We start from the raw sequence: 27,015 nt of genomic DNA, 5'->3' as shown, positions 1-27,015 counted from the left end.
CTAAGGAAGGTACGTTGGCTAATTAAATTGTCCTATATTATCTAATTGTTTTGCAAATAGGAGCACGTGTTAAATATGTTTATAAGAACGTGAATTGCAACGGAATACTGCTTGAACTTCGTCAACAAACAACGTGGGCAACAACAGCTTGTTAAAGACTTAGTCTAGGGTTTCCGGAATAATCGGAATAACAGTTGTAATCTTCTTATTATAAATTGGAGCTGATAGTATCGATAGGTCACACACAATTCACTATTTAGCTACTATTACTCATTGTATCACTTAGCTCACGATCACTTGTCAGCTCCAACCTTTGTAATCACTGATTTTGTTATTAATAATATTGACGGTGATAGTTTTCACCGTCCGGGGGTTTTTTGTGGCGGAGATCATAATAATCAAGCGTAATTCGACCAAAAGTTAAGTTCATAAACTTTAACCGAAGAGATTCGACTAAAGATTACATTGTAAACTCTTGACCAAAACGAAGATTATCATAATCAAGGGTTTTTTCCCTTGTAATCACATCCTAGTGTTCAATCTTTTTACCACTAAGCACCTCGCCTCACGCACTAATTTGATCAAAAGTTAGTTTGTTAATTTTTGACCGAAACACAACTCAACTTATGATCATTCAGTTCACGAGACAGATTATGGCATGTACAAACTGATTTTATTAACTAAATAAAACTTAAGGATAAATTATACAAAATTTACCATAGTAGCATATAGGAATTAGGTTTGTCAAACAATTTTTATTATATTTTCTCATGCATACAAAACGTACAATAATTCAATCATTGCAGATAGGTATCAACAGTTCAACAGCTTGCGCAACAAAAAGTTGTTTCATGGTTCTCTCAACTCATTTATCCAAATTGTACAAGTCCAATTGGGTTGTCTTCTAGACTCATAATTATAAGTTCCAGAACTGGAACCAACCCATTTTAACTTTCCAAGAAAGAGTTATGATGTTGGGAAGACATGCCAGAATCTGACTCCCCATATCAGCTTTGACACATGTTTTGTAAAATCATAAAAACTATTCAAAAATTGTCCAAAAATTATACAATTTTTCTAGAACCTAGACTCATAATACTATATCCTAGAATCAAGAATTGATTAATAATAATCGTTTAACATCAAGTTACAAACCAATCAATAAACGAGAACGAATCTGTCAGCAAACTGTTGTCATCAAAACTCAAACCCTAACATGTTTATGTCATCCCTAGGGTTCTAAATCATCAATTAACATTATAATCATCAAAGTTACAAAGATTGAACATCTAGGGTTTCAAAATAACTCATAAAAACATAAAAATTGATACATAAAACATACCAATTAACATTAGGAATCATGTGAATCACTCAAAGACACCTCTAATTGCAAGATTAAGATTGAATTGAAGGTGATTAGGGTTTTTTGGGTTTGACATTGCGAAAGAGAGGGAGCAGAGATGTGTCGATGGTTTTGGGATGGGAGTTAGGGTTTTGTTATTTTATTAATATTATATTTAATCATATTTACAAGAATGACCCTTTTCGAATGAGTTTTGGCTTTAAAAGAACCTTTTAACACCAAACCGAATTATAATCGAATCATTATGACCAAAACACTATCCCGGGTTTATAAAAGTAAAGCCTCATTGTTATTTTATAAATTCTACTTTATAAATGCTAAAAACGTATAAGTGAACTGATCGAAGTTTCACACAACAAGCTACAAACTAAACACATAATCATTCTGCATGTAATTTCACATAGATAATATTATCAATATATGATCGAGGTATTATTTTTATATAATAACTAATAACATGTTAAGAGGGCATATTGTACTAACTCGTGTAATACATAAAATCATCAACACATTATAATTATATCCGAATTATTTAAATATATATGATTCGATATTAATCACCAATGTGTACCGACGGACTCATGTGTGACTCGTTATTGAGTCTTGTAAATGTTATGCATGAAGTTTAATATAAAGAAGTTTGTGTTAACGTGAAAGTGGCGGGTGTCACATTATCCCCATTGTTAGTGCACGGTTTTGCGTCTCGAGTCTTTGTATTTATCGTCAATGTATTTGTCATTTTTGTTTAATGTAATAAACAATTATTTTATCTTTAGTTCGTTAAACTAATAGTCTAGTTCGCTAAGGATGTTTAGCGAACTAGATCTAAGTTATTATCCCTCCTGATTCGTTAAGGATGTTTAACGAATCAGGGGGTGATTCGTTAAGATATTTATATGTTAATGTATGTAACGAAGTGGACCCTAGTTCGTTATGGAATGTTAACGAACTAGGTCCATCTTCCTATTTATAGTGAACACTGTTCACATTTTAATTTAAGTTTTTGAGATTAATGTAACGAACCTCTGTCCAATCTCTCTCAAGCTTCATCTTCATATTAATATTAGTCATCACCTACATACATACAACTGATATATATATATATATATATAACATACAATCAAATTGAGATTGATCATATATTTCAGATATGAGATCTATTTATTGTTAAGTATTGATCCAGGTTCAAACAAGTGGTATCAAAGCTTTCGGTGCTCAATTACGCTTGATTTGACTGTTATTTGATGTTAATTAATTGAAAATTGATTTAGTTTATGTTCGGTTTGATTTTGAATCAAATTGAGATTGAATTTGTTGGATTATGGAATAATTGGATTATATTTGTGTTTGGTAAGGTATTTGTGAGTTGTGGTTGACTGGAATTGGATTTTGGATTATTTTTGGTTCGAATTTGATTTGGATCTGGTTTTGGCCGAAACAGAGGATAGGTTTGGTTCAAATTGGATTTGGATATTTGGATTACGAGGGGTATTGATTTGGTTTCGTGTTGTGATGACGAGTATTTTGGTAATTGACTTGTGCGATTTGGTTGAATATTGAGTGTGGATTACAAATCGGATTTCTGGGTTTGGTGTTCATAGGTTTCCAGATTTCTGGAAAATCCGTATGAAGATTTGAAGATTTGATGATTTCAGTCTGATTCGTTAACTTCAGCTTGATTCGTTAAGTCATTCAAGTCAATTCGTTAACATACTTGGCTGATTCGTTATGAGTTTTGGTTGATTCGTTAACAAATTCGTTATACTTTCTGATTCGTGTCAACTGATTCGTGTGACACGTGTCATACCTCGGAAACTATTTTCTAACAACTTTTGCCATGTGGCATTTTTTGTCAGAAGTTTGTTACAAACCGTTGTAACAAACTAATTCGTTATAAGTTGATTCGTTAATCAACTATAGCAATTCGTTCACTAATTCGCTAAGCTTATCTTAAGCGATTCGTTTAGTTAATTCGTTGTTTGACTGGTTCATTGACCCTCTAATTCGTTAATTATCAGATTCGTTTAAACCATTTCTGATTCGTTACTTGATCACACTTTACTTCGTTACATTGTGATTCGCTAATAACTGTTCACAGTTTGTTACCTATACTATTTTCAATTCGTTAATCTTATTTTCAAAGTTAACCCTTAAAGTTTAAAACTTGTCAAAAATGGCTGGCATGTATGCATTAGCTTCTCAAAACATGTTGATGCAACAAATGTTACAACTGGACACCGAGATCGGTTCACATTCAAAGTGTCCACGTCTCATGAAATTTAGCGCATTTGCTAAATGGGAACCTCGTTTCCGTGCTCATCTAGGGTCAGTTCACCCTGATTGTTCATACTGTTTGGATGAGGTTTACACCGTTCCAATGATTGGAGATGCGACTATTGGTTTTACACCTAAAGCTATCTCACAATACTCGGTTGAAGAGAAGAAAGCTTTGGAAATTGAGACAAAAGCTTATTCAACTCTTACTATGGCTTTACCTGAAAACATCTTTCATCAAGTAGGGAGTATAAAAATTTGTGCTTCCTTATTTCAACATATTCGTATGAGATCTATGGGGAACACAGCCGAGAGTAAGAAGGTAATGCTTAAGTTTCAATTTCGAAACTTTAATTTGTTAAAAGGAGAAACAGTAGAAGAGATGACTACTAGGTTCAGTCACTTGATTGATGAGATGGACAAAATGGTATTGGAAACTTCTGAGGTTGACAAGATTGACATGATTAAGAGTGCACTACCAAGTTCTTATTCAACATTTCTAATGGTTCTAAAAGAGAATAAATATTTTGAAAATGAAGACTTAACTGCCACTGAATTCTTGTAAAAGATTGAAGCAAGAGAATATGATCTTAAGTGTCAGAAATCCTCCAAGGATAGTCAAGATCCTGCTTTCTATGGTGGTAGTTTGCCTATAAGTTCTACCATTTCTCCTATCACTGCCTTTCTCACACAGCATGCAGGTGAAAATGAAACAACAGTTTATAATGATCCTAGAGCATGTTTTTACACATCTGGTAATTCCGGATCACCTGGTGTTTCTGTTGGATCTGGAAATTCATCTACTACTAATTCATTTGCTTCACCACCTAGTGTGAACATGAAGGAAGCTGAACAGAATTTTTCTTTTCTAACAGCCTTCATGTCTTCATATGAAAACTTGGTGAGTAGTAAGATAGCCACAAGTGATCTAACTGATGAGGATTATGATCAGATTGATTTAGATGACTTGGAAATCATGGACTTAAAGTGGAACATGGCTATGATTGTTCGAAAGGTTAAAAGATTCATGCAAAGGACTGGCAAAGATCTTCCAGCCTTGAACAAGAAATTGGGATTTGACAAGTTAAAAGTGAAATTCTATAATTGTCAAGAGTTCGGGCATTTTGCAAAGGAATGTGACAAACCGAAAAAGGAGTATACTGGTTCTCGTGGTCAAAATCAACATTCTTCTACACCACGAGGTAATGATGCTGAAAAGAAACCGTCTACTTCTAGGTCACAAGCAATGTTAGCTGATGGAAATGATTGGTCACAACGACTGTTGTGTAATGACAATCAAGCTAATTTGGCAATGTTTGGGTTGACTAAAGAATTTCAAGATGCAAGTGGAAGTGAGTTGTCTTCTGACAATGATTCTGGATCTGATTCTGACGACTCTTGTGACAAGCCTCCAACTGTGTTTTCTTGTATGGTAAAGATCAATGAGGTTAGTCATTCTATCTCTGCTACTTCATCTTTAAAGTAAATTGTGTGGACTGTGAATCTAACAAACCTAAGATAGAAGCTTTGAAAAATCATAATAATAGTCTAGTGAGAGAACTTGCTTCTCTGAAGGATACTTATCGACAATCTCTTGAATATCAAATGAGATCTCGAGAAAAGATTGAAGTATTATCGACAAGTAACCATGATCTCAAGGCTGAGTTATCTGTGAAAATGACTATTAATGATCAAAAGTTTCAAGAAATCCTGAAATATAGATCAAAGATTTCTCGAGTTGAAGAACAAATTGGGTAAATTTCAAAATTCTTCTTTTCTGTTGAATGAAATTATTGAAGTGTCTAGAAAACAAAATGATTCAAAGAAAGGCATCGGTTTTGTTGAAATTCTGCCACCTTTTCATAATGATTATAAAATGAATCCTTTTGCTAAACAAGAAGAAGAGGTAATTGTGAAAGAACATGTGATTCCAGAAAATGCTAAACCTGTTAAATCTGAAACTGTTAAAACCAAATTTGCTCCTCAAAAACCTCATGTTGAAAGCAACAAAGTCTTTGTTGAGAATGTTGACAAAGTAATTATTGAGGATGTGTTTGAACCAGAGGTTATACACAAGAATAAGAATATTCCAAGTTCTAATCATATTCTTTGCGAGCCTCATGAATTTGAGGAAGCTGTGTATGGTTCACACAAGTCTCATGTGACTAAGGTTGAACAAGTGAAAGTTAAACCTGTGAAGGCAAAGAAGTCAGAAAAACCAAAAATTTCTGATGAGGACTTGATGCGTTTCATTAATCCTCCTAGTTCTAAGCCATCATCTGCTAGAGTTTTTAAGTTAAAAGGAATGAGTACTATGTTCACTGAAAAAGATATCCCGATTAGTATCATTAAACCAAAACTAATTGAGAGCGTCTTTTACAATGAAACTGACAAGTTGAAAGATTTGGAACGTCAATATGTTTGTGCCAAGACATCAAATTCATCAGACCCGATAATTAAAACAAAACAATTGTTAAAACAAGCTAAAAAGGTTCAGTTTGTCAAATCAACTGGAACAGATACATTGAAAAGTTTTTCCAATTGTTCTAATCTTGATTTTTATTTGAAAAAGAAGTCTGCCACTTCTGATGATTTGGCCAAACGATTCACTGAAAATGTAATTTATCAACCTTCGGTTGCCTATGTTTCTACTAAACCTCAACATGGTCATGTTGACATGAGAAGCTGCTTCTTATGTGGTCAACAAGGTCATGATGTGTGAAACTATGGTCAACAGAAAACTCAAAATCTCCATCCTTTTGTCAAGGATCATTCTAAACTGATTCCTGTGATAAAGGAGATCTTGAAACGACCAAATGTCGTATGAGGATGATACACATATTATGTTTTCTAACGTGAATCCTTGAAAGGTAATTCATGTGAATGAAACTCATGCCAAGTGAAACCAAAATTCATTCCAACTGAGCCCATATGCAGGAACACCAATTCAAATATTGTTCAAGCTGCTTATCTGAGAGGAAAGTCTAGGAAGCCGGCAACATATTCTCAAGTTGCTGAACAACAGTTGAAGTCTGTTCAAATTAATGATCAAAGAGAAACTCAAAGGTGCCCAAGACTGAGGCCTGGGCTGCCTTTTTGAACTAATCACTTTTATTTTGTGTGTAGAGTACATCCAAGACTGTGTCTGGTGAAAACTGGATAATGGATAGTGGATGTTCTCGTCATATCACTGGAAATCTCAACCTATTGACCAACGTAAGAAATATTTAAGGGGGTTATGTAGCGCTTGCTGGAAATTCTGGGGGCATGATCACACAAGAGGGTGAAGTTTCAAATGGTCACATTACTTTTGAAAAAGTTAATTATTGTGATAAGGAGGACCATAATTTATTGAGTGTGTCGCATATTTGCGATAAGAAGTACACCACGGTATTTACTGATAAAGAGTATCTTATATTGAAACCAGGATACGTGATTCCTGAGGACATGGTTGTCATGCGATCACCTCGATTAAATGATATTTATGTCTTAAATATGAGTTCTAAAGTATCAACATCTATCGAAACATGTTTTGTCTCCAAAGCAACTGAGAAGGACTCTATTCTATGGCATCGTAGAATGGGTCACATACATGTTCGTAAGATGAATTATTTAATGGCAAATAACTTAGTTGAGGGTGTATCGTTGAAGAAATTTAAGTTATTTGATCACTGCATTGCATGCAAGAAGGGCAAGCAGAAGAAAAAGTCTCATACTTCTAAGTTATTGAATTCCATTGATACTCCTCTTGAATGACTTCATATAGATTTGTTTGGTCATGTGAATCGTGCGAGTATTTCTGGGGATTGGTATTGTCTTGTTGTCACCGGTTATTATTCAAGATACTCATGGGTGTTATTCATGAGTTTGAAAGATCAAACGCCCGTTTTGGTACAAAACCTTATCACTAAGATCGAATCACTATACAAACAAAAGGTGAGGAGAATTCGAAGTGATAATGGTACCGAATTCAAAAACACTGTATTGGATTTCTTTTGCATTCAGAAAGGAATTCATTGAGAATACAGTGCACCATATGTACCACAACAAAATGGTGTTGCTGAAAGAAAGAATAGAACCTTAATTGAGACTGCTAGAACTATGTTTGCTGATTCTAAGCTTCCTGTTAAATTCTGGAATGAGGCGGTGAATACAGCTTGCTATACGCTTAATCAGGTTTTAACTGTTAAACAACTCAAGAAGACAAGCTATGAGCTTTTGAACAATCGAAAGCCTAACTTAAAGTATTTGGAACCTTTTGGGTGTCCTTGTACAATGTTGAAGAAGAATGCGGGTAAATTTGAAGAAAAAGCTATCGAAAGGTATTTCTTGGGATATGCGTCTCCAAAGAAAAGAGTATTTAATTTCACGTCTGGTTGTGTTGAGGAATGGTATCATGTGGATTGTCAAAAGTACATCACTCCTCCTCAAGGGAAAGGTCCCGACTGGATGTTTGACTATGATGGCTTATTTAATTCATTTACTACTTCAACTGAACACATCGATGAAGATCTAGTTCGAGCATACTTTGAAGATCATTTGGCCATTCCAAGATTTTCAAGTTCTAATGATGTTGAAGCTTGATCTGATGCTCCAACTGAAGAACCACATGTTGCTTATCCAGTTGCTTTTGATAATTTATCTACTTCTTCTGATGATGATCAAGCTGAAGATCAAGTTATTGTACTTGACGGTGATAATGTTTCATCTCCTGAACTTGGTGAACATTACACTAATTTATTTGATAATGTTGTTGTTCTCGAGAATTCCACTCTTCGGATTCATGGATATCATCCACAGGAGAACATCATTGGAGAACTTGATGTGGGAGTCCAAACACGTCATCAAGTTGCTTCGTCAGGTGAGAATAACGTATTGTGTGCATATGCTGATTTACATTCCTCTAGAATTGTAAATGTTGCTAAATTCACTTGCTTTCTATCCCAAGTTGAGCCAACAATGCCACATATGGCTCTTCAAGATCCTTCTTGGGTAGAAGCTATGCAAGAAGAATTACAGCAATTTGCACGCTTAGGTGTTTGGGATTTAATCGATAAACCTGCTAGAGTTAAGAAAGCTATTCCGACTAAGTGGGTATTTAAGTATAAGAAAGACGATCGAGGGGTGATTGTCAGAAACAAAGCACATTTAGTTGTGCAAGGTTTTCATCAGCAAGAGGGTATTTATTACACAGAAGTATATGCTCCAGTTGCAAGATTAGAGTCGATTCGAATCTTTCTGGCATATGCTGCTTATAAAATATCAAGGTCTATCAAATGGATGTTAAAAGTGCTTTTCTCAATGGTGAACTACACGAGGAAGTGTTTGTTTTACAGCCTCCTGGTTTTGAAGATCCTGATTATCCGGACCGCATTTACCGATTAAACAAGGCCCTGTATGGTCTACATCAAGCCCCGAGAGCTTGGTATGGCATGCTCGCAGACCATCTGATTGATAACGGCTTCAAACGAGGGACTGTCGACTGAACTTTATTTCGTAAGAATGTTAGTGATGATCTTCTCCTTGTTCAGATTTATGTCGACGACATTATCTTTGGGTCTACAAACGACATGTTATGTAAGGAGTTCGAGAAGTCCATGCAAACAAAGTTCGAGATGAGCTCAATGGGAGAGATGAATTTCTTTTTAGGGTTGCAAGTTCACCAGTCTGCAAACGGAACTTTTATTCATCAGACCAAGTATGTGAACGATGTCTTGAGCCGATTCAAGATATCTTCCGGAAAAATCCCTTCTACTCCTCTCCCCGTAGGTCACAATTTATCACCGGATGAATTGGAGAATACCGTTGATCCTACCCTCTATCGTGCAATGATCGGTTCTTTAATGTATCTAATGGCTGCTCGCCCCGACATTATGTTTGCTGTTTGTCTTTGTGCTAGGTTTCAAGCAAGTCCCCGAGTGACTCACCTAGCTGCGGTTAAGCGAATACTTCAGTATCTGAGGGGAAATCCAGACATCGGGTTGTGGTACCCCAAGGACGATAACTTTGAGCTTACTGCCTCTCAGAATCGGACTATGGAGGTTGTAAGATCAACTTCAAATCAACGACGGCAGGATATCAATTTTTGGGAACCCGGCTTGTTTCCTGGCAGTGTAAGAAGCAGACAACGGTTTCCACTTCAACCACTGAAGCTGAGTATGTTGTAGCCTCGAGTTGCTGTTCCCAGGTTTTGTGGATACAACAACATCTTCGCGACTACGATTTGAAGTTTCTTACTACTCCTATTTTGATTGATAATTCTGCTGCAATTTCTATCACAAAGAATCCCGTACAACATTCAAAAACAAAACATATCGAAATTCGATATCATTTTATACGGGATTGCTTTGAGAAGAAGTTGATTGACCTTTAGAAAGTACATACTGACTTTCAGAAAGCCGATCTATTTACCAAAGTTTTTGATAAAAACGCGTTTTCATTTTTTGCTTGGTTTAAATGGATTGAAGACCCTCGCTGATATCCTTAAACAATGATGACTATCTTTATTTTCTGTCATTTTTCTTTTAAAATTTATTTTGGTTTTAGGGGGTGAAATACTAGAAAATACAAAAATATTGTGCTTTTCGTTTGTATAGATAAAACCCAAAAACATTAAAATTTTAAAAATTTTGAAATCCAAAAACATTTGAAAATTTAGAAAAATCAAAAATATTGAGAGTTATTTTCTTTAATATTTTCCTTTAAAATATTTTGAAAAACCAAAAACATTTTAAAATTTTGAAAAGGATAAAAAGATTGTGATTTAAATTTTGTACAGAAAATTTTGAAAATCCAAAAAGATTGTGATTTAAATTTTGTACAGAAAATTTTGAAAATCCAAAAAGATTGTGATTTAAAGTTTGTATAGAAAAATCCGAAAATCCAAAAAGATTGTGATGTTAATTTTGTTTATAAGAAAATTGAAAAAGAAAAAAAGATTGTGTTTTTAAAGTATGTATAGAGAAAAACCAAAAAGATTTTTGCATGCGTTCGCTGAAAATTATGTCAATTATCTACAATTGAAGGACATTTACTTGTATATGTTTGGTCCTGATAGTTTCTTGTGAATCTTCAGGATAGCCATTTACCTGATAATGGAAAATAGTTGGGGCGTTATTTATGCGTTTTTAGATTATTTTCTAGCTGAAAATTATGTCGGTTATTTAAGTTTGTGAAGCATGCTTGCATATCTTGGTCCTATTATTCACTTGTGAATTTATAGGTTAGCCATTTATTTATAGACTTAAGTTAACTGGGACGATTAAATTTATCTTTGCTTTGTTTTCTGCTCCTCAAAATTTTGAGTTTTTGAAGCAAAAAGAGAAAATGATAGTGCATTGACTATTCTGACTCCAAATCCAGCAAGAAGTAAGCTTAAAAGATTGTGTGCTTATCTGCATTGGTGCATTAGTAGGTCTTAAAACAAACAAGTAGAGTAAAGTGTGTGATATAAACATAAAGAAACGCCAAATTAAAAGAGGTGTTAGTTTCTAGAAAAGTCTCGGTAAGGATGGCAGAAATGTAATAACATGTCATACTCAAGCCTTATACTTGTTTGATCACCCAAAAATAAAATAAAGCAAATAACAAGCTTTGAGGTTCTGGACATTGTGAGATTTTATGCGGCTTAGTCATCTGGGTATTCATATGCACGGATATTTCATTCGCTTTTAGAGCAAACCCAAAGTCATTAAACTTGATCACTAATGTACTTCGTACAAATCTAAATTACTGACTTGATCAAAATCCGCTGTTAGTCATACAATGTTCCTCCCTTGCGCGTGTCTTAATACCATTAAGAAACGGACGCCATGGGATACAATGTATGTAAGCCGACAGATGGACTCGTGCATATTCACTAATAGTAACAGAAAATCAATGCATTGCTCATGAACTTCTATAAAAATCAAATTTTTGATCAACAATATAATGGTTTAAGTCAAATTGGGGTGATATAGCAAAAATCAAATTAATCTTGAACCGAAATTAGAGGCTGATAGTCTCTGATATTCTATGCTTTAATTGAACCATTAATCATATCACAAAAACACTTGAAAGTTTGTTATTAGATTTAAGTGGACAACAATACCAATGAACGACTTTACACTAGTCACAATATCGCTGAAATATAAAACTGTGATGAAAAAGCAATTTGGTCAATATGATTCTCTGCTCAAACTCGACAAAAATCCAAAAATATGTACTGTTTTTTGAAAACTCATACAAAAAACATAAAAATATTTTTTACAAATTTCTCGAATATTTTCTGGTAAATATTTAGTTTTTATGTTAAAAATTTCAAAATACAAAAAGATTTTACATTTTTATTCTTTACAATTTAATTATTTTAAGTTAATTGATGTACCGAGTGCAATGTCTGCCTTGATACAATTGAGATTATTTTAAATTATTTTAAGTTATCGGTTTCTAAACATGAAACGGTTTTTAAGGTTTTGGTTATTGAGATAAAGGTTCTCGGTAACTACTTTAACTTAATATTAATTATTTAAATTTATTAATTCATTAATTCATTAATTTATTAATTCATTAATTCATTATTTTATTTTATTTAAAGTTAAAATTAAATAAAGTTTAATTCGTTAATTATGGATAACGAATTGGAATGTTTTTAACGAACTACATTCTAGTTCGTCCATCTAATTCGCTTCCGCACCCTGTAACAAAACATACCCAGTTCATTATGCATACTTAACGAATCAAGACAAGATTTGAGACACGAATTGAATCTAATTCGTTATGCCACGTATTACGTTAACCTTAACGAATTGGCTGATTCGTTAATTCAAATTTCTAACGAATCAGTTTAATTTGTGCATTGGGAAGCGTGAAAAGACAGTGTATATAGGACAGCGTGCATACGAACCGTCCTATACACCTTCTTCTTCTTCTTCTTCTTCCTTATTCATAAAGTTACTCTCGCAAATTTTTCCCAGAAATCTTGACCTTCATTATATCTCTATCTGATCATATTTTCGTGATCCGAAGGTAAAGAGGATTACACCGTTATGATTTTCGTCAAAACTTATATGGGTGTGATGGGTTAATTATGAGGTTTTGTTATTGGGTGTTTTAGGTTCCTTTGAACTTTAACTTATAAGCTGTAGTGAACCTTGAATCTGTTACCATTATGATCGGAATTGATTTCCGAGATCAATGGTGATATTGACTCTTGTTTTTCGTACTGATTGATGAGCTAATTGTGTGTGGTTATTTTCGGGGTTTTATACTCCGGTTAAACCCTAACTTAAATAACCTATGTCATGTGTTGGTGCCTCAAATCTATACCATATGCATCGCTGTAGGTTTCCGAGACTGATTTGGTCATTTGTTTGGCTTTTGATCGATAATTATGGAGTAATTGATTTCCAAATTGCAATTTGACTTTGAGTGTTCTTGGTTAATTTTGACCTTGACCCAGTGAAGTCAAAGATTAAGCCAATTTTGTGGCCATTCATTATACTTAGCGAATTGGAATTACTTTGTGTCCAATTCGTTAAGTAATTCAAACGAATTAGAATAACGAATCAATTTAACGAATCAATAGTTCTAACGAATCAGATTGGTATTCGTTAATTATAACAAACTAGAGTGTTAGTTCGTTACATCTTTATAGTAATTCTCTAATTCTTAATTCGTTATCTATTTACTTGATAGCGAATCAGTTGATTCGTTAAAATCTCTTAACGAATCAGACTGTTTTCTTAACGAATGACATTTCAGATTTAATTAATTTTAATAATTATTTTTGTTAATGTAACGTTTATTGATAAATTCATAAGTACTCAAATTATATAAACCAAATAGTGTTTATAAATTTACATTTTACTGATAGTGAACATTATTTATTCACGATTATGGCTGATAACATGGAACAAGATCCACCTGTGGATGCACCACAAGATCAACATGCTCAAGATGCTAATCAACCAGCTGAGGATGTTCCTTTACTTCCTTATGACCCTCGGTATAATGTGTGTGCATTCGTTGATACAGACTTTCCTGATGAGGATGTCTTTGGTGGTATACTGGAATTTATACGTTGTTCCCGTCTTCATTACGCTGTCACTGCTACTCCGGATATTAGATTCAGCATCGTTCGTCAATTCTGTAACACTGCTCAATATGTAGAAGTTGAGGATCATATTGCTGCTGTGGTTAATAACAAACCAGTTATCGTCTCAGCTGAAACAGTTCGAAGAGTGTTACAATTTGATGATACCATTGATGATCCTAGCGAATATGATAAACAACTTATCAAGGGACTATTTCGACGATTGTTTTATGCTAGCAGTCTTACTGCGTCTATGTATAACAAGGCATACTTGTGTCCCCAATACAAGTATTTACTTCATGTTCTTATTCACTGCCTTGGTGGATGTAAGGCTAGGTTTGATGAATGTCGCGCTGCATTACAATCGACATTTGTAGCACTTATTCAGAACAAACGTTACAATTTTTCTGAAATGATCTTCGATCGATGTAAGGCTAGGTTTGACGAATGTCGCGCTGCATTACAATCGACATTTGTAGCACTTGTTCTGAACAAACGTTTCAATTTTTCTGAAATGATCTTCGATCATATGAAAGAAAATTGTATTCCTGGAAAACGTCGGGTGAAGTTTTTGATGTATCCACGTTTCGTCCAATTGTTTGTCAACGATGCTATTAGAGATTTGGTGCTCGATCCGAATGATGTGAACGATAAGTTATTCTGGACAACATGAAGGCAGACACCATGAGAAGAATGAAACTGTATCGCCAATCTCCTCGTCCCAGATTCAAGAGATTGATTGGTCATCCTGCTAATCCTGATTATGTATGTCCTCCAGAGAATCGCTGGATCCATGATGACTCGTATTCCGAGCGTGAGGGAGGAGTAGGTGGGAACGATGATGATGATGATGATGATGATGATGACGGTGATGATGGAGGTGATAGTGGTAATGGTAGTGATGGTGGTAATGGTGATGCAGCTCTTCGAGAACAACAAGCTGCAGTTAAAGCTGCGTTAGCTGCTACTATTGCAGCTCATCGAGAACATAAACGAACAGGGAAAGAGCTGGCAATTGAAAGTTCTTCGAAGCGGAGAGTGTCGGCTGGGGCTGGCATCTCGTTTGGTGTTCAACCGTCTCGTCCTGCAACACCTCAACGCCCGGCAGTGTCGCTTACTACTAGCACTCCGGCGCTTACTTTGACAACGACGATGGTTTCTCACGACAGGCTTGGTATGATTCCACAAACGGCTTTAGCTGAGATACCAATGCCTTCTGCTACACCTTCTACTGTTCCTCCAACATCGTCCATGGGGCCCCCTCCACCTAGTGATATATCATTTATGAGAATTACAAGGCCTCATGGACCAATCCAACCAGTTCATCCTTCTTTGTATGCTATGCCACCGAATCGTCAGACAGACATGATTTTGAATCTTCTTCATTTGTATGAAAATCAAATGTCCGCTGACCGTATGAACCAAGAACGTCTGATGGAGAACCAGAAGAAGCTGCTCAGCTATGTTTCTTTATGTCAAAAAGAAACAAAAGCCCTTCGTGAGTTTGTTGAGTCTCAGGGGGTGAAAATTAAAGAACAAGAGGAGCTTATTCTGCAACTGACATGCAAAGATGATGCGCTGAAAAAACTCAAGAATGACAATGAGGATCCAGATGAATCTGGCGCTGGTGGTGAGACTAAACAAACTCAAGACCCAGCTTCTGGTGCGAGTACGAGTTCTGTTGATGATTCGGGCAAACAAATCATCGTTTATCATGACCATTCGGCTGCCAAACCGATTGAGATGATTGAGGCCGATACGGTTATTTTTATGGATGGTAAGGGGGTGATTCGAAGCATGGTTAATGTCGATGAAATAGCTGTGGGACAGCTTGTTGATAGATCACTGACACGAGAGCAGATTGCTATCTTGCTTGGTCTGAATGAAGACGAGATGACTGTGTTAGAAACTGAACTCGATGTTGAGGTAATTAATGATGATGAAATACTAAATGATCCTACTATTGAGATGAGTACGGATTTTATTTATGAGAATGAGGAGGTCGAGGTGGAGGATGTGACTGCTGAGGAGTATCCTGACTTGTTTCAACACACCAATGTTGATCAGGGTGCTCCAGTATTTAATGAAGAATCGGTTAAAGAAGCAGAAGAACATCTTGAGAAGAATTCCAAAGGCAAGAATGTCTTTGATATGAAATCTGATTCGCTTCTCGACCTGTCTCTTGAGGAGATTGAGAGTTGGTTCAGACACAAGAAAGCAAGTAAGATCATCAAGGCATTTAGGTTTGTTGATCAAGAACAGAAAGAAGAAGCTATTGAACAAGCCAAAGCCAACCAGAAGACCACATTTAAGGCTGTGTCGAAAGTGAAAGGTAATATTGTTTCTTGGATGTTTGAATCTGAACTTAACGTATGTATTGTTAAATGGGAGAAGGGCGTCCAGTACTACGAAAGGATGTCTGATCTTCTCTCGTTACCAAGATGGGATGTGTGCACTTTGGCGTATTGTCCGTTTATTAATCGTGGTGAGGACTACCATGAAAAACGTTTTCACCAACACTTGGTGTTTGAGGTGAACCATGGTTTTAAGTATTTTAAGCCACAAATTCCCATACCCAAGCAAATAGATGAGATCGATCCAAAAACGGGATGGAAGAAGTTGGTTCTTAAGGTTAAGTCGCCGAAGACGATGAAGCGTGTACCGGTGAAGACAATGAACCAACACATACATTTATCCTTCAACTGCTGGTACTACGACAATCGTACTGGCGAGGCCGTCATTGTTCTTGGTACAGGTTTAAAGACAGAGTTGATCAAGATCATCGACCCGATGTGGCTTGTTAACTTAACTGAGACTGACAATGACGTGCTACACAAGAATAAAATATTGATCGAGTGCAATGAAGACTATGACCTGGCTATGCAGTTCCAACGCGTTGTGTGTATATGTTATGAGAACAGAATTCATAGTTGAAGAGACTGGCAATCCAAGCGTTTCAACTAAAGTAAAGACAAAGACAAATACAAAGAGCTCAAGACGAGGGGGTGTCTGTTAGTGCACGGTTTTGCGTCTCGAGTCTTTGTATTTATTGTCAACGTATTTGTCGTTTTTGTTTAATGTAATAAAAAATTATTTTATCTTTAGTTCGTTAAAGTAATAGTCTAGTTCGCTAAGGATGTTTAGCGAACTAGATCTAAGTTATTATCCCTCCTGATTCGTTAAGGATGTTTAACGAATCAGGGGTTGATTCGTTAAGATATTTATTTGTTAATGTATGTAACGAAGTGGACCCTAGTTCGTTATGGAATGTTAACGAACTAGGTCCATCTTCCTATTTATAGTGAACACTGCTCACATTTTAAATTAAGTTTTTAAGATTAACGTAACGAACCTCTGTCCAATCTCTCTCAAGCTTCATCTTCATATTAATATTATTCATCACCTACATACATACAACTAATATATATATATATAAATATAACATACAATCAAACGTGATAATGAGCTAGATCCGTATTTAGGATTAATCGTATATTTCAGATCTGAGATCTGTTTATTGTTAAGTATTGATCCAGGTTCAAACACCCATGTTCAAAGAATTTTTGTCCCGAAAATTGAAATGTGCCGCTAAGTAAATAAGTAGACTCACAGTCTAAACGTGTGATAAAAATGAAATTTTAATAGACTTTCCGTCTATATGTATGATCAAAATAAAGCAGGTAGACATCCCGTCTATAGATTAGTGTCACTAACATTTGGGCATAGTTTCCAATGTTTTTTAAAAAGAAAAAAAATTCTCGGCTGTCACATGTAGGATGGAAGGGTAAGCGAGCGAGTGTTAGGAGAGACGTTTATTGTCAGTTTCATTTTTGTTTATGATTGCAGTGAATGCCATAGGAGAGCACCTTAATGTCACCTGAAGTTGAAGTGTAACGTTCCTAGATGATATAGCACATTAAATTTAGCAGTGCCTCACCGGATTTTGTTAAATTACCATATTAGACATCCAACATGCTTAATAAGTAATTTAAATTAAATATAGATATCTTACACTTCTATACCATCCAATTATTCTAAATTATCATAACCAAACCACAATTTATTATTATCAAATACCTATATACATAAACTATTGCATTTAACATTATACTTATTTAGCATTAAACTCATATATTCATACAAAAGTTATCATCATCATCATCTCAAAACCAGACCAGATGATCAAAGCTTCTAACAATCTCTTAACCCTTGCACTAATTTTGTATTTAAACTCCAGATGTACTCTTAGCTTTCTTGGATTTACCATCTTCAAACTATCCAAACCTATTAGCAACAACAAATATGTAGAGTGTTCAACCTCAAAAGGAGTAAAAACTTTGTATGAATCGTCTTCTCACTTAAACGATAGTCATATACTTTTTTTCAAATATTCTTCAACTTAATTAATTTATTATATTAAATAATTAAAAATATTAAAAATGACATCTAAAATAATACACGAAACAAATAATTCAAATTAATAAGAATTGCATTTAAAAAATGCAACCCATTTCAACAATGAATAACAGAAAACGGGTGCGTTATTGTTAAAGAAATTAAATAAATAAACATTAATAATAATAACAATAATAAAACATAAAAAAAAATTATCATTATTATATATAATAATTTAGGAGTTTGGTGCCGCAAAGTCCCCATCGAGCTACTTTGTGGCACCTTAGTGGTGATATATTTTTTTAGTTTTGGTTCGTAACGTACGTAACAAAATTAAACTAATAACTAATTTTGTTTTGTTTTAGTTATGGTATCGTAACGAACGTGCCGGAAACCGACAGGAGTAGCGTAAACTCACCGCGTTTAGTTTTAGTTTTAGTATCGTAACGAAAACCAACCGAATCCTGATTTTTTTAGTTCCGGTACCGCAATTAATGTGACGAGACCGACCGAATTCGCATAGACTGACCACATCAACGCCCGGGATCGTTAACGGTTGGGCTTTACCAACGATCAAGTTTTACTAACTGACGCCTCACCACTGGTCCACCTCAACATTTATTTATTTTTTACTTTAGCTCCTATACAATAAGACACGTAACCGAAACTGACCGAATTCATGTCGACTTACCGTCTCAACGATTGAGACCGTTAAAACACTAGTTTTAAATATAATGCAACTAATCTCCAACTAAGATAAATTAAATAAACAAAATTTAAATAAACAAATAATTAATTAAAGATAAACAAAATTATAAATTAAAAATAAAAACTTTAAAAGTATAAACATTAATAATAATACATAAAAAAAACTAATAATTTATTAAAAAATTCAAAAACTTGATAAAACCAACAACACATGATTTAGTTATGTTCATGTAATCTTTAATTTTAATACAAAACAATCAAAGTTTATGTTGAAAGAAAGAACTTCGTGCCTACTCAAAATCTCAGTCTTCGATAGATCTATAAGAATGCAAATAATTACACCTATTTTTTATTTTTAAAAATTAAAATATTAAAAATTAAAATACATAAATAAAATATATGTAAAAAATATTGAACATTTATACATTATTATTAATAATAAATAATAGTAAAACATATAAAAAGTTCTTTTTCATATGTTTATAAACAAAAACATCATATCTAGAAACACTAATTATATGTTATTAATAATAATAATAACAAAAATAATAAACTTGAGTCAACCTATAGTTATAATATAATTTATCTATTTATGTAACCTTTGATTTTAATATATAAAAAAAATACTACAACTATAAGTTTATGTTTAAGAAGAAACTTATACACATCATAAAATTATATATTCACAATAACTTTAAAAAAATCTAAATAAACTCGTGTAATACGCGGGCTAAAAGCTAGTTTGTATATAAATCTACTATTATAATAACAAAAATGATGGTTGAACCACATTGCCCCAAATTGGTCTAATATTTTGCCAAGTGGCACCCAATCTTTGAAGATTTAGGTAATAAATATTTATAATTAAATTATAATAAATATATTAAAACCTTTCAAATACACAACTAAACGTATTCCTTGATTTTAGAATTCTTTCTTCAATGAAAACAAAATTTCATTATCAATTAATAATTAGTGATTTTTTTAAGTTGCGTATCACTAATTATGTAGACAACTAACACTAATATACAGTAGCTACCTGTTACCATATAATTTGTTTATTTCCATTAGTGATTTATGTTAGCAACAACGAAAACTAAATTTCTTTGGTGTCATTCATTTTTTAGCACCAAACACCTTTATTTGATAGTGTTCGTACTCACAAACACACCTGAGGAGACTTTGATAGCTCTGCTCCTCTTCAATTAATTTACCTTATATACAACAAGTGCTACATCCAATTATGTATTTTATATGCGCATCATATATTAATATTGTATTCTTTGCACTTTTAAGCATATGTGAATTACATGTATATCAACTAAGTGTCTTCTTGGTTGCCTTTAAAACCATTAAACTGGCCAAACTTACCATCTTGAAATGAAATTCGCCTTTAAGTCGGTTGTTTATGTTTATACAGTGTTATACATATATTATATACTTGGGTTACAAACATCATATTACACGTGGTTTTCATATAAAATTTACATGTACCTATTGGATGATAACTTTTTTATAGCTCTCCTAAATACATGCAGGAACTATTTCATTATTCCATAACTAAATTAATATATAAAATAAAATTTAATTAGGTGTCAAACTAGAATATTATAATGAAGTTGTTTTATAAGAAAAACGAACGTTCGTCACCGATAAAATAACCATAAAGGTGGCAGCCCACTAAAAGTTATGTAAAATCATGGCCAACGGTTTGGTTTATAATTTTTATAATTATGGGCCGTATAAACCAAACCGGACCGTAGGATGTGGTTGGTCAATTTTAATTTTCTTCATGTTGTTTACGCTTTAAATTCATCGTTAATACTATTTTATACTTATTCTACCATTTATATGATTCCTTTATTTAAATGTATTTGTTTTTTCAAATGATAAGGCGATGTCTAAAAGATCAAAAGCTCATCTTATAAATTCGGAGAACGATATTTCTAACAGGAGTTATCACTACGTGAATATCGACCTTCGGCCACACATGTGGTCTGGGCGATTTGCAACACTTCGGCTTAAATGTGTGGCTAAAAGGTCTTTGACCATGTTTGAAAACCTTCCAGAATGTTTTGGCCACACATATTATTCTTCATGTGGCCATTCTATACCTACTCAGGTACTTTTCGCCACACTTTGAAAAAAACTGTGACAAAAACTAGCCACATTATAAAAATGTGTGGCGAAATGTGACCTACAGTCATAGTTTGTTTGATCTTTGATACATGTGACCAAAAACACATGCATTAGCCACAAACTGTGACATATAACTAGCCACATGATTTAATAGTGTGGCCAAATGTGACAAACGGCTGCAGTATTGATAAGAGATGTGTCTAAAAGGTAAAAGATATAGCCACTTATATTACGTTGTGTGACCTAATGTCACATTTTCTAGCCACATTCTTAATAAAGTGGCGAAATATGACGAACAACCATTGTATTTATTAGTAATGTGGCTAAAACGCTTAAAATATATAGCCACTTATACGAGGTTGTGTGACCAAAGAGTAGTTTACTTTTATTTTTCCTAAGTTTTTTATTGTCACGGATACACTTATTATGTGTGGCTATAAGTGATAAATTGTCACACTTAAATATTTTTAAGTGTGTCCAAATGTAATTAATGGCCACTTATACGAGGTTGTGTAACCAAAGAGTAGTTTACTTTTATTTTTCCTAAGTTTTTTATTGTCACGGTACACTTATTATGTGTGGCTATAAGTGAGAAATTGTCACAGTTAAATATTTTTAAGTGTGTCCAAATGTAATCAATGGCCACTTATACGAGGTTGTGTGACCAAAGAGTATCTTAGTTTTATTTTTTATAAGTTTTATATTTTCACAGATACACTTATTATGTGTGGCTATAAGTGAGAAATGGTCACACTAAAATATGTTTAAGCGTGTCAAAAACGTAATTACTGGCCACACGTAGATTTGACGAGTGGCGACGTTATCATTGCCTTTACAGTTTCTTGTGCCGCCAAATTCAAATTGTCAGGGAGATGTACCGTCGGGTTCCGTTGGTGTTTAAATACCAGTCACAATCACAATCGCAATCCACAAATCATAATCACAATCCATAATCACAATCCACAATCACAATCACAATCCACCTTTCTTCCGATTATAATTTTCAATAATGGCTTCAACATGGGTCGAACGTGCACCGGGTGCTCATGCCCCCATCTACTACGACCCCACATTTTTCACCATAGATTCCACTTTTCTTCCGGCGCTATCCGGAGGAATCAAAGGGTGAGGTATGTGGACTATGTCCACCCTCACACCTTCACGTACCAACAACTTAACCGAATGGTTAGGTGGCTTGGGTACACGACTGCTGATTATTTCAGCATTGATATGGTAGTGCCGGGAATCAAGATGGCGTACATCGAGTTGAACAACTTGGAGCACTTCAAGGCGGTGTTCGTTTATGGGGAATTCCGTAGTCAGGTGAACCTTCGCCTCCAAAGGCTTAGGGACTCCACCTATACCTCGGATGGCATGTACGAGAGGATCTTGCCCTCTCATACTCCAGAAGAGAATCCGGATGTAGATTCGGATACGGAATCTACAGGGAGGTCTACGATGGATGTCGATGTAGATTCTGAGAAGGAGTCGGATGCTAGGAGCTAGTTAGTTTTATGTAATTTGGTTTTCTATATTAATGTAAATCTTATTATTGTAAATGTTATTATAATTTGGTATTAATATGTTATGTGAATTGATTAATCATATTAAAAAAAAAATTAATACATAATCACTTATATTATGTGAATGTTATTATTGTAAATGTTATTATTAACTGTAAAGCGTGGAGCGTTTCCAAAGCGTGATGTATATAACTGGTGGCTGAAATTTAATGACTGCTTTTTTTAATACATAATCACTTATATTATGTGAATGTTATTATTGTAAATGTTATTATTAACTATAAAGCGTGGAGTGTTTCTAAAGCGTGATATATATAACTGGTGGCTGAAATTTAATGACTGCAATAAACCAACTATAAAACAACAGACTTTAATGCCTGCAATAAAACTGGTGGCTGAAATTTATTAGGATTTAATATATATATATGTTATGTGAATTCCAAACATGGCCAAGCAGAAAAAATCTAAGGTTTCCACAGATCTTAAACTTCCAAAAGATCTTAAATTTTGATAAAATCCCTTCCAAAACTCAATGCCATCACCAAATCTAAGGTTACTGGTGATGGCATTGAGTTTGGAAGGGGTTTTTCAAAACTGAATTTTATTTGTTCAAAGGCTTCTTCAAAGTCTAAGACCCACAGATGCTTTGGTCAAATATCTGAGTATGGAGGGTACAATTTTGGTATGCAGGTTAGTGAAAAGAATGGCATAATGGTCTTTTTTTATAAAATGAGTTGATAATGTTTTGTAGTTAACCAGCTGTTAAAAAGTATGTTGAAACATAACCAAATAGAGGTTTGCAAGAAACAAAACCATCAGACGAGAAATGATGACTGTCACCGATGGCCGGTTTGGGCGGTTTCACGGTTTCCAACCGAACCATGAACACCTTAGACAACATGATGCATTTTTGGGCTTTCTTTGTATTAATGTAACTTTGATATAGCACGAGTCAGTTATGAGTGTAATGACTTTATTGATCTTACTATGATACACTACAAGTCAATTGTGACTGTTATCGATGTAACATGATGTATGTTTGAACTTGACACCAATTGACCAAAATAGCCAGAAGATGAAATGAATTCAACAAACCGGCCTGTATAAGTTGTAATAGTATTAAAAACAACCAATATTTCTTTAGTTTGAATTAATAAGTACAAAGTAAAGAATGGTGATATATCATGTATCACAACTAAATTTAAACATTATTTACATCTAACTAGCCGAACGAACACAACTGCTGGGTCGATAACCCCGACATCGGTGTCAATCTCCATTAAGAATAGTTGTAGGCTTTTTCCCGGGCCTCTAGTAATCATCTGGGGATTCATTACGAAGTAGTTGATTTGGTTGTACAAGTGTCAATGTATTACCCTCATGAGGGAAAGTTACCTTACTAAATTCCTCATTGACCTCGTCATACGAATGCCTATAATTCTTGGGTGGAGTCATGAGGACAACATGCTTTTTTCTATCCAGCTGATCTTGAACATAAAACACCTGGCGTGCTTGCGAGGCCAATATGAACGGATCATCCTTGTGGCCAAATTTGTTTAGGTCGACCGACGCGTAACAAAGAATATCATGTTTGACATGTTTACGGTCAACCCATTAGCACATGAAGACCGGAATTCTTTTAGTATGATAATCTAGGACCCATATCTCTTGCAAAACCCCAAAATAAAAGTTTTATCCATAGGTCACCACGTCTTTTTTGATGTGCATGTCATCCGCCTCTACACCAACCCCGCTGTTTTGGTAAACTCTACCATCATGAGATTTTGTACGAAATTCAAAACCGTTGATGTCGTATGAGTCGTATTTGTAAACGTTGCGGTGTGCTCCGTGTGCAATCTACTTTACGGTTTCCGATACAGAACCTGGGGAGCCAGCTAGCTCTCTTTCAACCTGAATTTCATTACAAGGATTAGATTCTTCACCTACATTGCAGAAACTATAAAAGAATTTTAAAAATTATAGAAGACTTAATAAATTGATCTACCTTGTCACGTAACCAATCACCAAACTTTAAAGTATGCTCCTTCTCCAGCAATGCTTGTCGTTTACCAGGCATTTGGTTTTTCAAAGAGGTCTTGTGTTGTCTGCAAGTAGGAGTATAATATATTGTGAATTAATATATATATATATATATATATATATGGGTGCAGTTACTGTACGCTAATGCCTTAACATACGGTATATTCTGATTTAATATATGGGTGCGTTTGCAAAGCGTTTAAGTTGATTTAATATATGGGTGCGTTTGCTGAGCGTTTAAGTTTTCTATATACTGTAACTGCACCCTATATATATATATATATATATATATATATATATATATATATATATAATTTAGAGTATATATGTTAGTATTACTTACTCAATATACGGCGCTATTTCAGGCGTATTCTGCAGCACATAGAAATGTGCTCTCTTGAAGAGATCAGGAGAAACTTCAACTGATTTAGCGCCTGTGACAGGAATTGTCTCCCCATTATCATCATGCTTATCGTGTGGAATACCAACAGTACTCTTGATGTTTTTTTGGTATTCGCTCAGAAACTCAATTGTTTCTTCCGCAATGTTCTCCTCAGCAATGCACTCTTCTGGATAAGTTTTGTTTCGCACATGCCCTTTGATAACCTTCATACACCTTTCAAAGGGATACATCCAACGAAAGCATGGTGGCCCACATAATTTTATCTCTCTTACAAGGTGCACGGTTAAGTGAACCATTCAAAAAATGATGGCGGAAAGTACTTCTCCAGCAAGCACAGTGTAACTATTTGCTCTTCCTGCATCTTATCAAGCTCTTCTACAATGATTTCTTTGCTACAAATTGACTTGAAAAAAAAAAACAAAGCCTGATTATAGCATTTCTCATTGGTTCTGGCATGATGGACCGTGTTGCAAGGGGCAGAAACTGTTGCATAACCATGTGATGATCATGTGATTTAAGGCCTTGTAGCTTCCTTTTTTTAAGATTCACCAAACTAGAGAAGTTAGAACAATACCCTAGTGGAGCCTTCAATTTATACAGTGTAGCTTCCTTTTTCTTGTCCTGATAATGTGAAGCATGCTGCGGGCAGTTCTGTATTGTTGCCTTTTGCTTTCGGTTGCAACTCCTTTTTAATCCCTAAAAACTCCAAATCCTTTCTAGATGCCAATCCGTCTTTTGTCCTTCCGGGAATGTTCAGCAACGTCCCGACAATACTTTCTGCCACATTCTTTTCAACATGCATCAAATTAATACAATGATGGACAGGTAAATACTTCCAATAGCTGAGCCGTTGGTACCATATGTTGAACTTCTTCCAATATGGCTGCGGCGTTGTGTTATCCCTTTTCCTCTTACTCCCACTTAGGGATTCAGATCCCTTTCCCCATTCATTGTTAATGTTTTTGACCTCGTCGTATATCTCTTCCCCTGTCATAGGCTCTTTAGCGGTTCTCATCTCCTCTTTTCCGTTGAACGTCTTTGTTTGTTTTCGGAAAGGGTGGTCATGTGATAAATACCTTCTGTGGTCAGCATAACTCTGCTTCTTTGTGTGATAAAGTCAAACACACTGAGTGTCGCCCCGACACACCACACAACCTTTGAATCCACTGTAAGGGCAACCACATAGTGTACCAAGAGCAGGGTAATCATTAATCGTCCATAACACAACTGAACGTAGTGTAAACATTTCTTGTTTATATGAATCATATGTTGGCTCCCCGACCTCAAATAAATATGCTAGATCGTCAATTAAAGGCTGTAAAAACACATCAATATTGTTTCCTGGCACTCCGGATATTAATAAGGAAAGCATGATGAATTTTCTTTTCATACACATCCAAGGTGGAAGGTTGTAAATGACTGCTAAAACAGGCCAGACACTGTGGTTTCTGTTGCCTCTATGTACGTCGACCCCATCAGGGCAAATCCCTAGACGAAGATTTCTTGGATCGCTTCCGATGGTATCGGAGTACCTGTCATCTATGGTTTTCCATGCTGGTAAATTTGATGGGTGGCGTAAAACACCGAGTTTATTGGTACTCGTGGAGTGCCATGTTAAATTCTCTGTTTTGGTCTTTGATTGAAAGAGGCGCTTGAATCGTGGAATAATGGGAAAGTACCACAGTACCTTAGCGGGCGTGTTTATGGAAGTTTTGTTAGTCTTCTCATCCACCTTCCACCTTGAATTGTTACAAACTAGACATGCTTCCAAATCCTTGTAATCCTTATAGTATATAATGCAGTCATTGATACACACATGTATCTTTTCGTATCCTGAGCCCATTGCCGTCAATATCATTTTCCCTCATACATATTATTTACCATTTCGTTATCTGCATGTAGCATCTTTTTCAACAATTTCAGAAGTTTATCAACGAACTTATGAGATACCCCGTGCTTGCTCTTCAATTTGAGTAGTTGTACTAATGCAGACAACTTGGTGAAGTCAAGACATCCTTTATATAGGGGCTTCTCAGCGTCAACAAGTAGTTGTAGAAACTGTTGATACTTCTTGTCGCCTTTGAAATTGTCTTTTGTA

General features: G+C 34.8%; 2 protein-coding genes across 2 annotated transcripts in view; both read right to left on the bottom strand.

Moving 5' to 3' along the window:
- LOC143583565 (uncharacterized) overlaps positions 1–27,015 on the bottom strand; it is a 168,648-nt gene that overhangs the window by 79,214 nt on the left and 62,419 nt on the right. The gene's annotated exons all lie outside the window — the stretch shown is intronic.
- Positions 17,739–27,015, bottom strand: part of LOC143583560 (myb-related protein 315-like) — a 68,475-nt gene continuing 59,198 nt past the window's right edge. The window contains exons 5-6 of the mRNA XM_077065839.1: positions 17,851–17,993; positions 17,739–17,786 (exon numbers count right to left, since the gene is read on the bottom strand). Coding sequence (XP_076921954.1) covers positions 17,739–17,786; positions 17,851–17,993 — 191 coding nt within the window. The remainder of the gene's footprint in view (positions 17,787–17,850; positions 17,994–27,015) is intronic.

Source organism: Bidens hawaiensis, unplaced genomic scaffold (genome assembly GCF_021521415.1).
Source record: "Bidens hawaiensis isolate Kalapana, Puna unplaced genomic scaffold, B.hawaiensis_p1.1 tig00032455_1, whole genome shotgun sequence".
NCBI lineage: Eukaryota > Viridiplantae > Streptophyta > Magnoliopsida > Asterales > Asteraceae > Bidens > Bidens hawaiensis.
The sequence above is the reverse complement of the archived record's forward strand: the minus strand, read 5'-3'. Positions and strand labels throughout refer to the sequence as shown.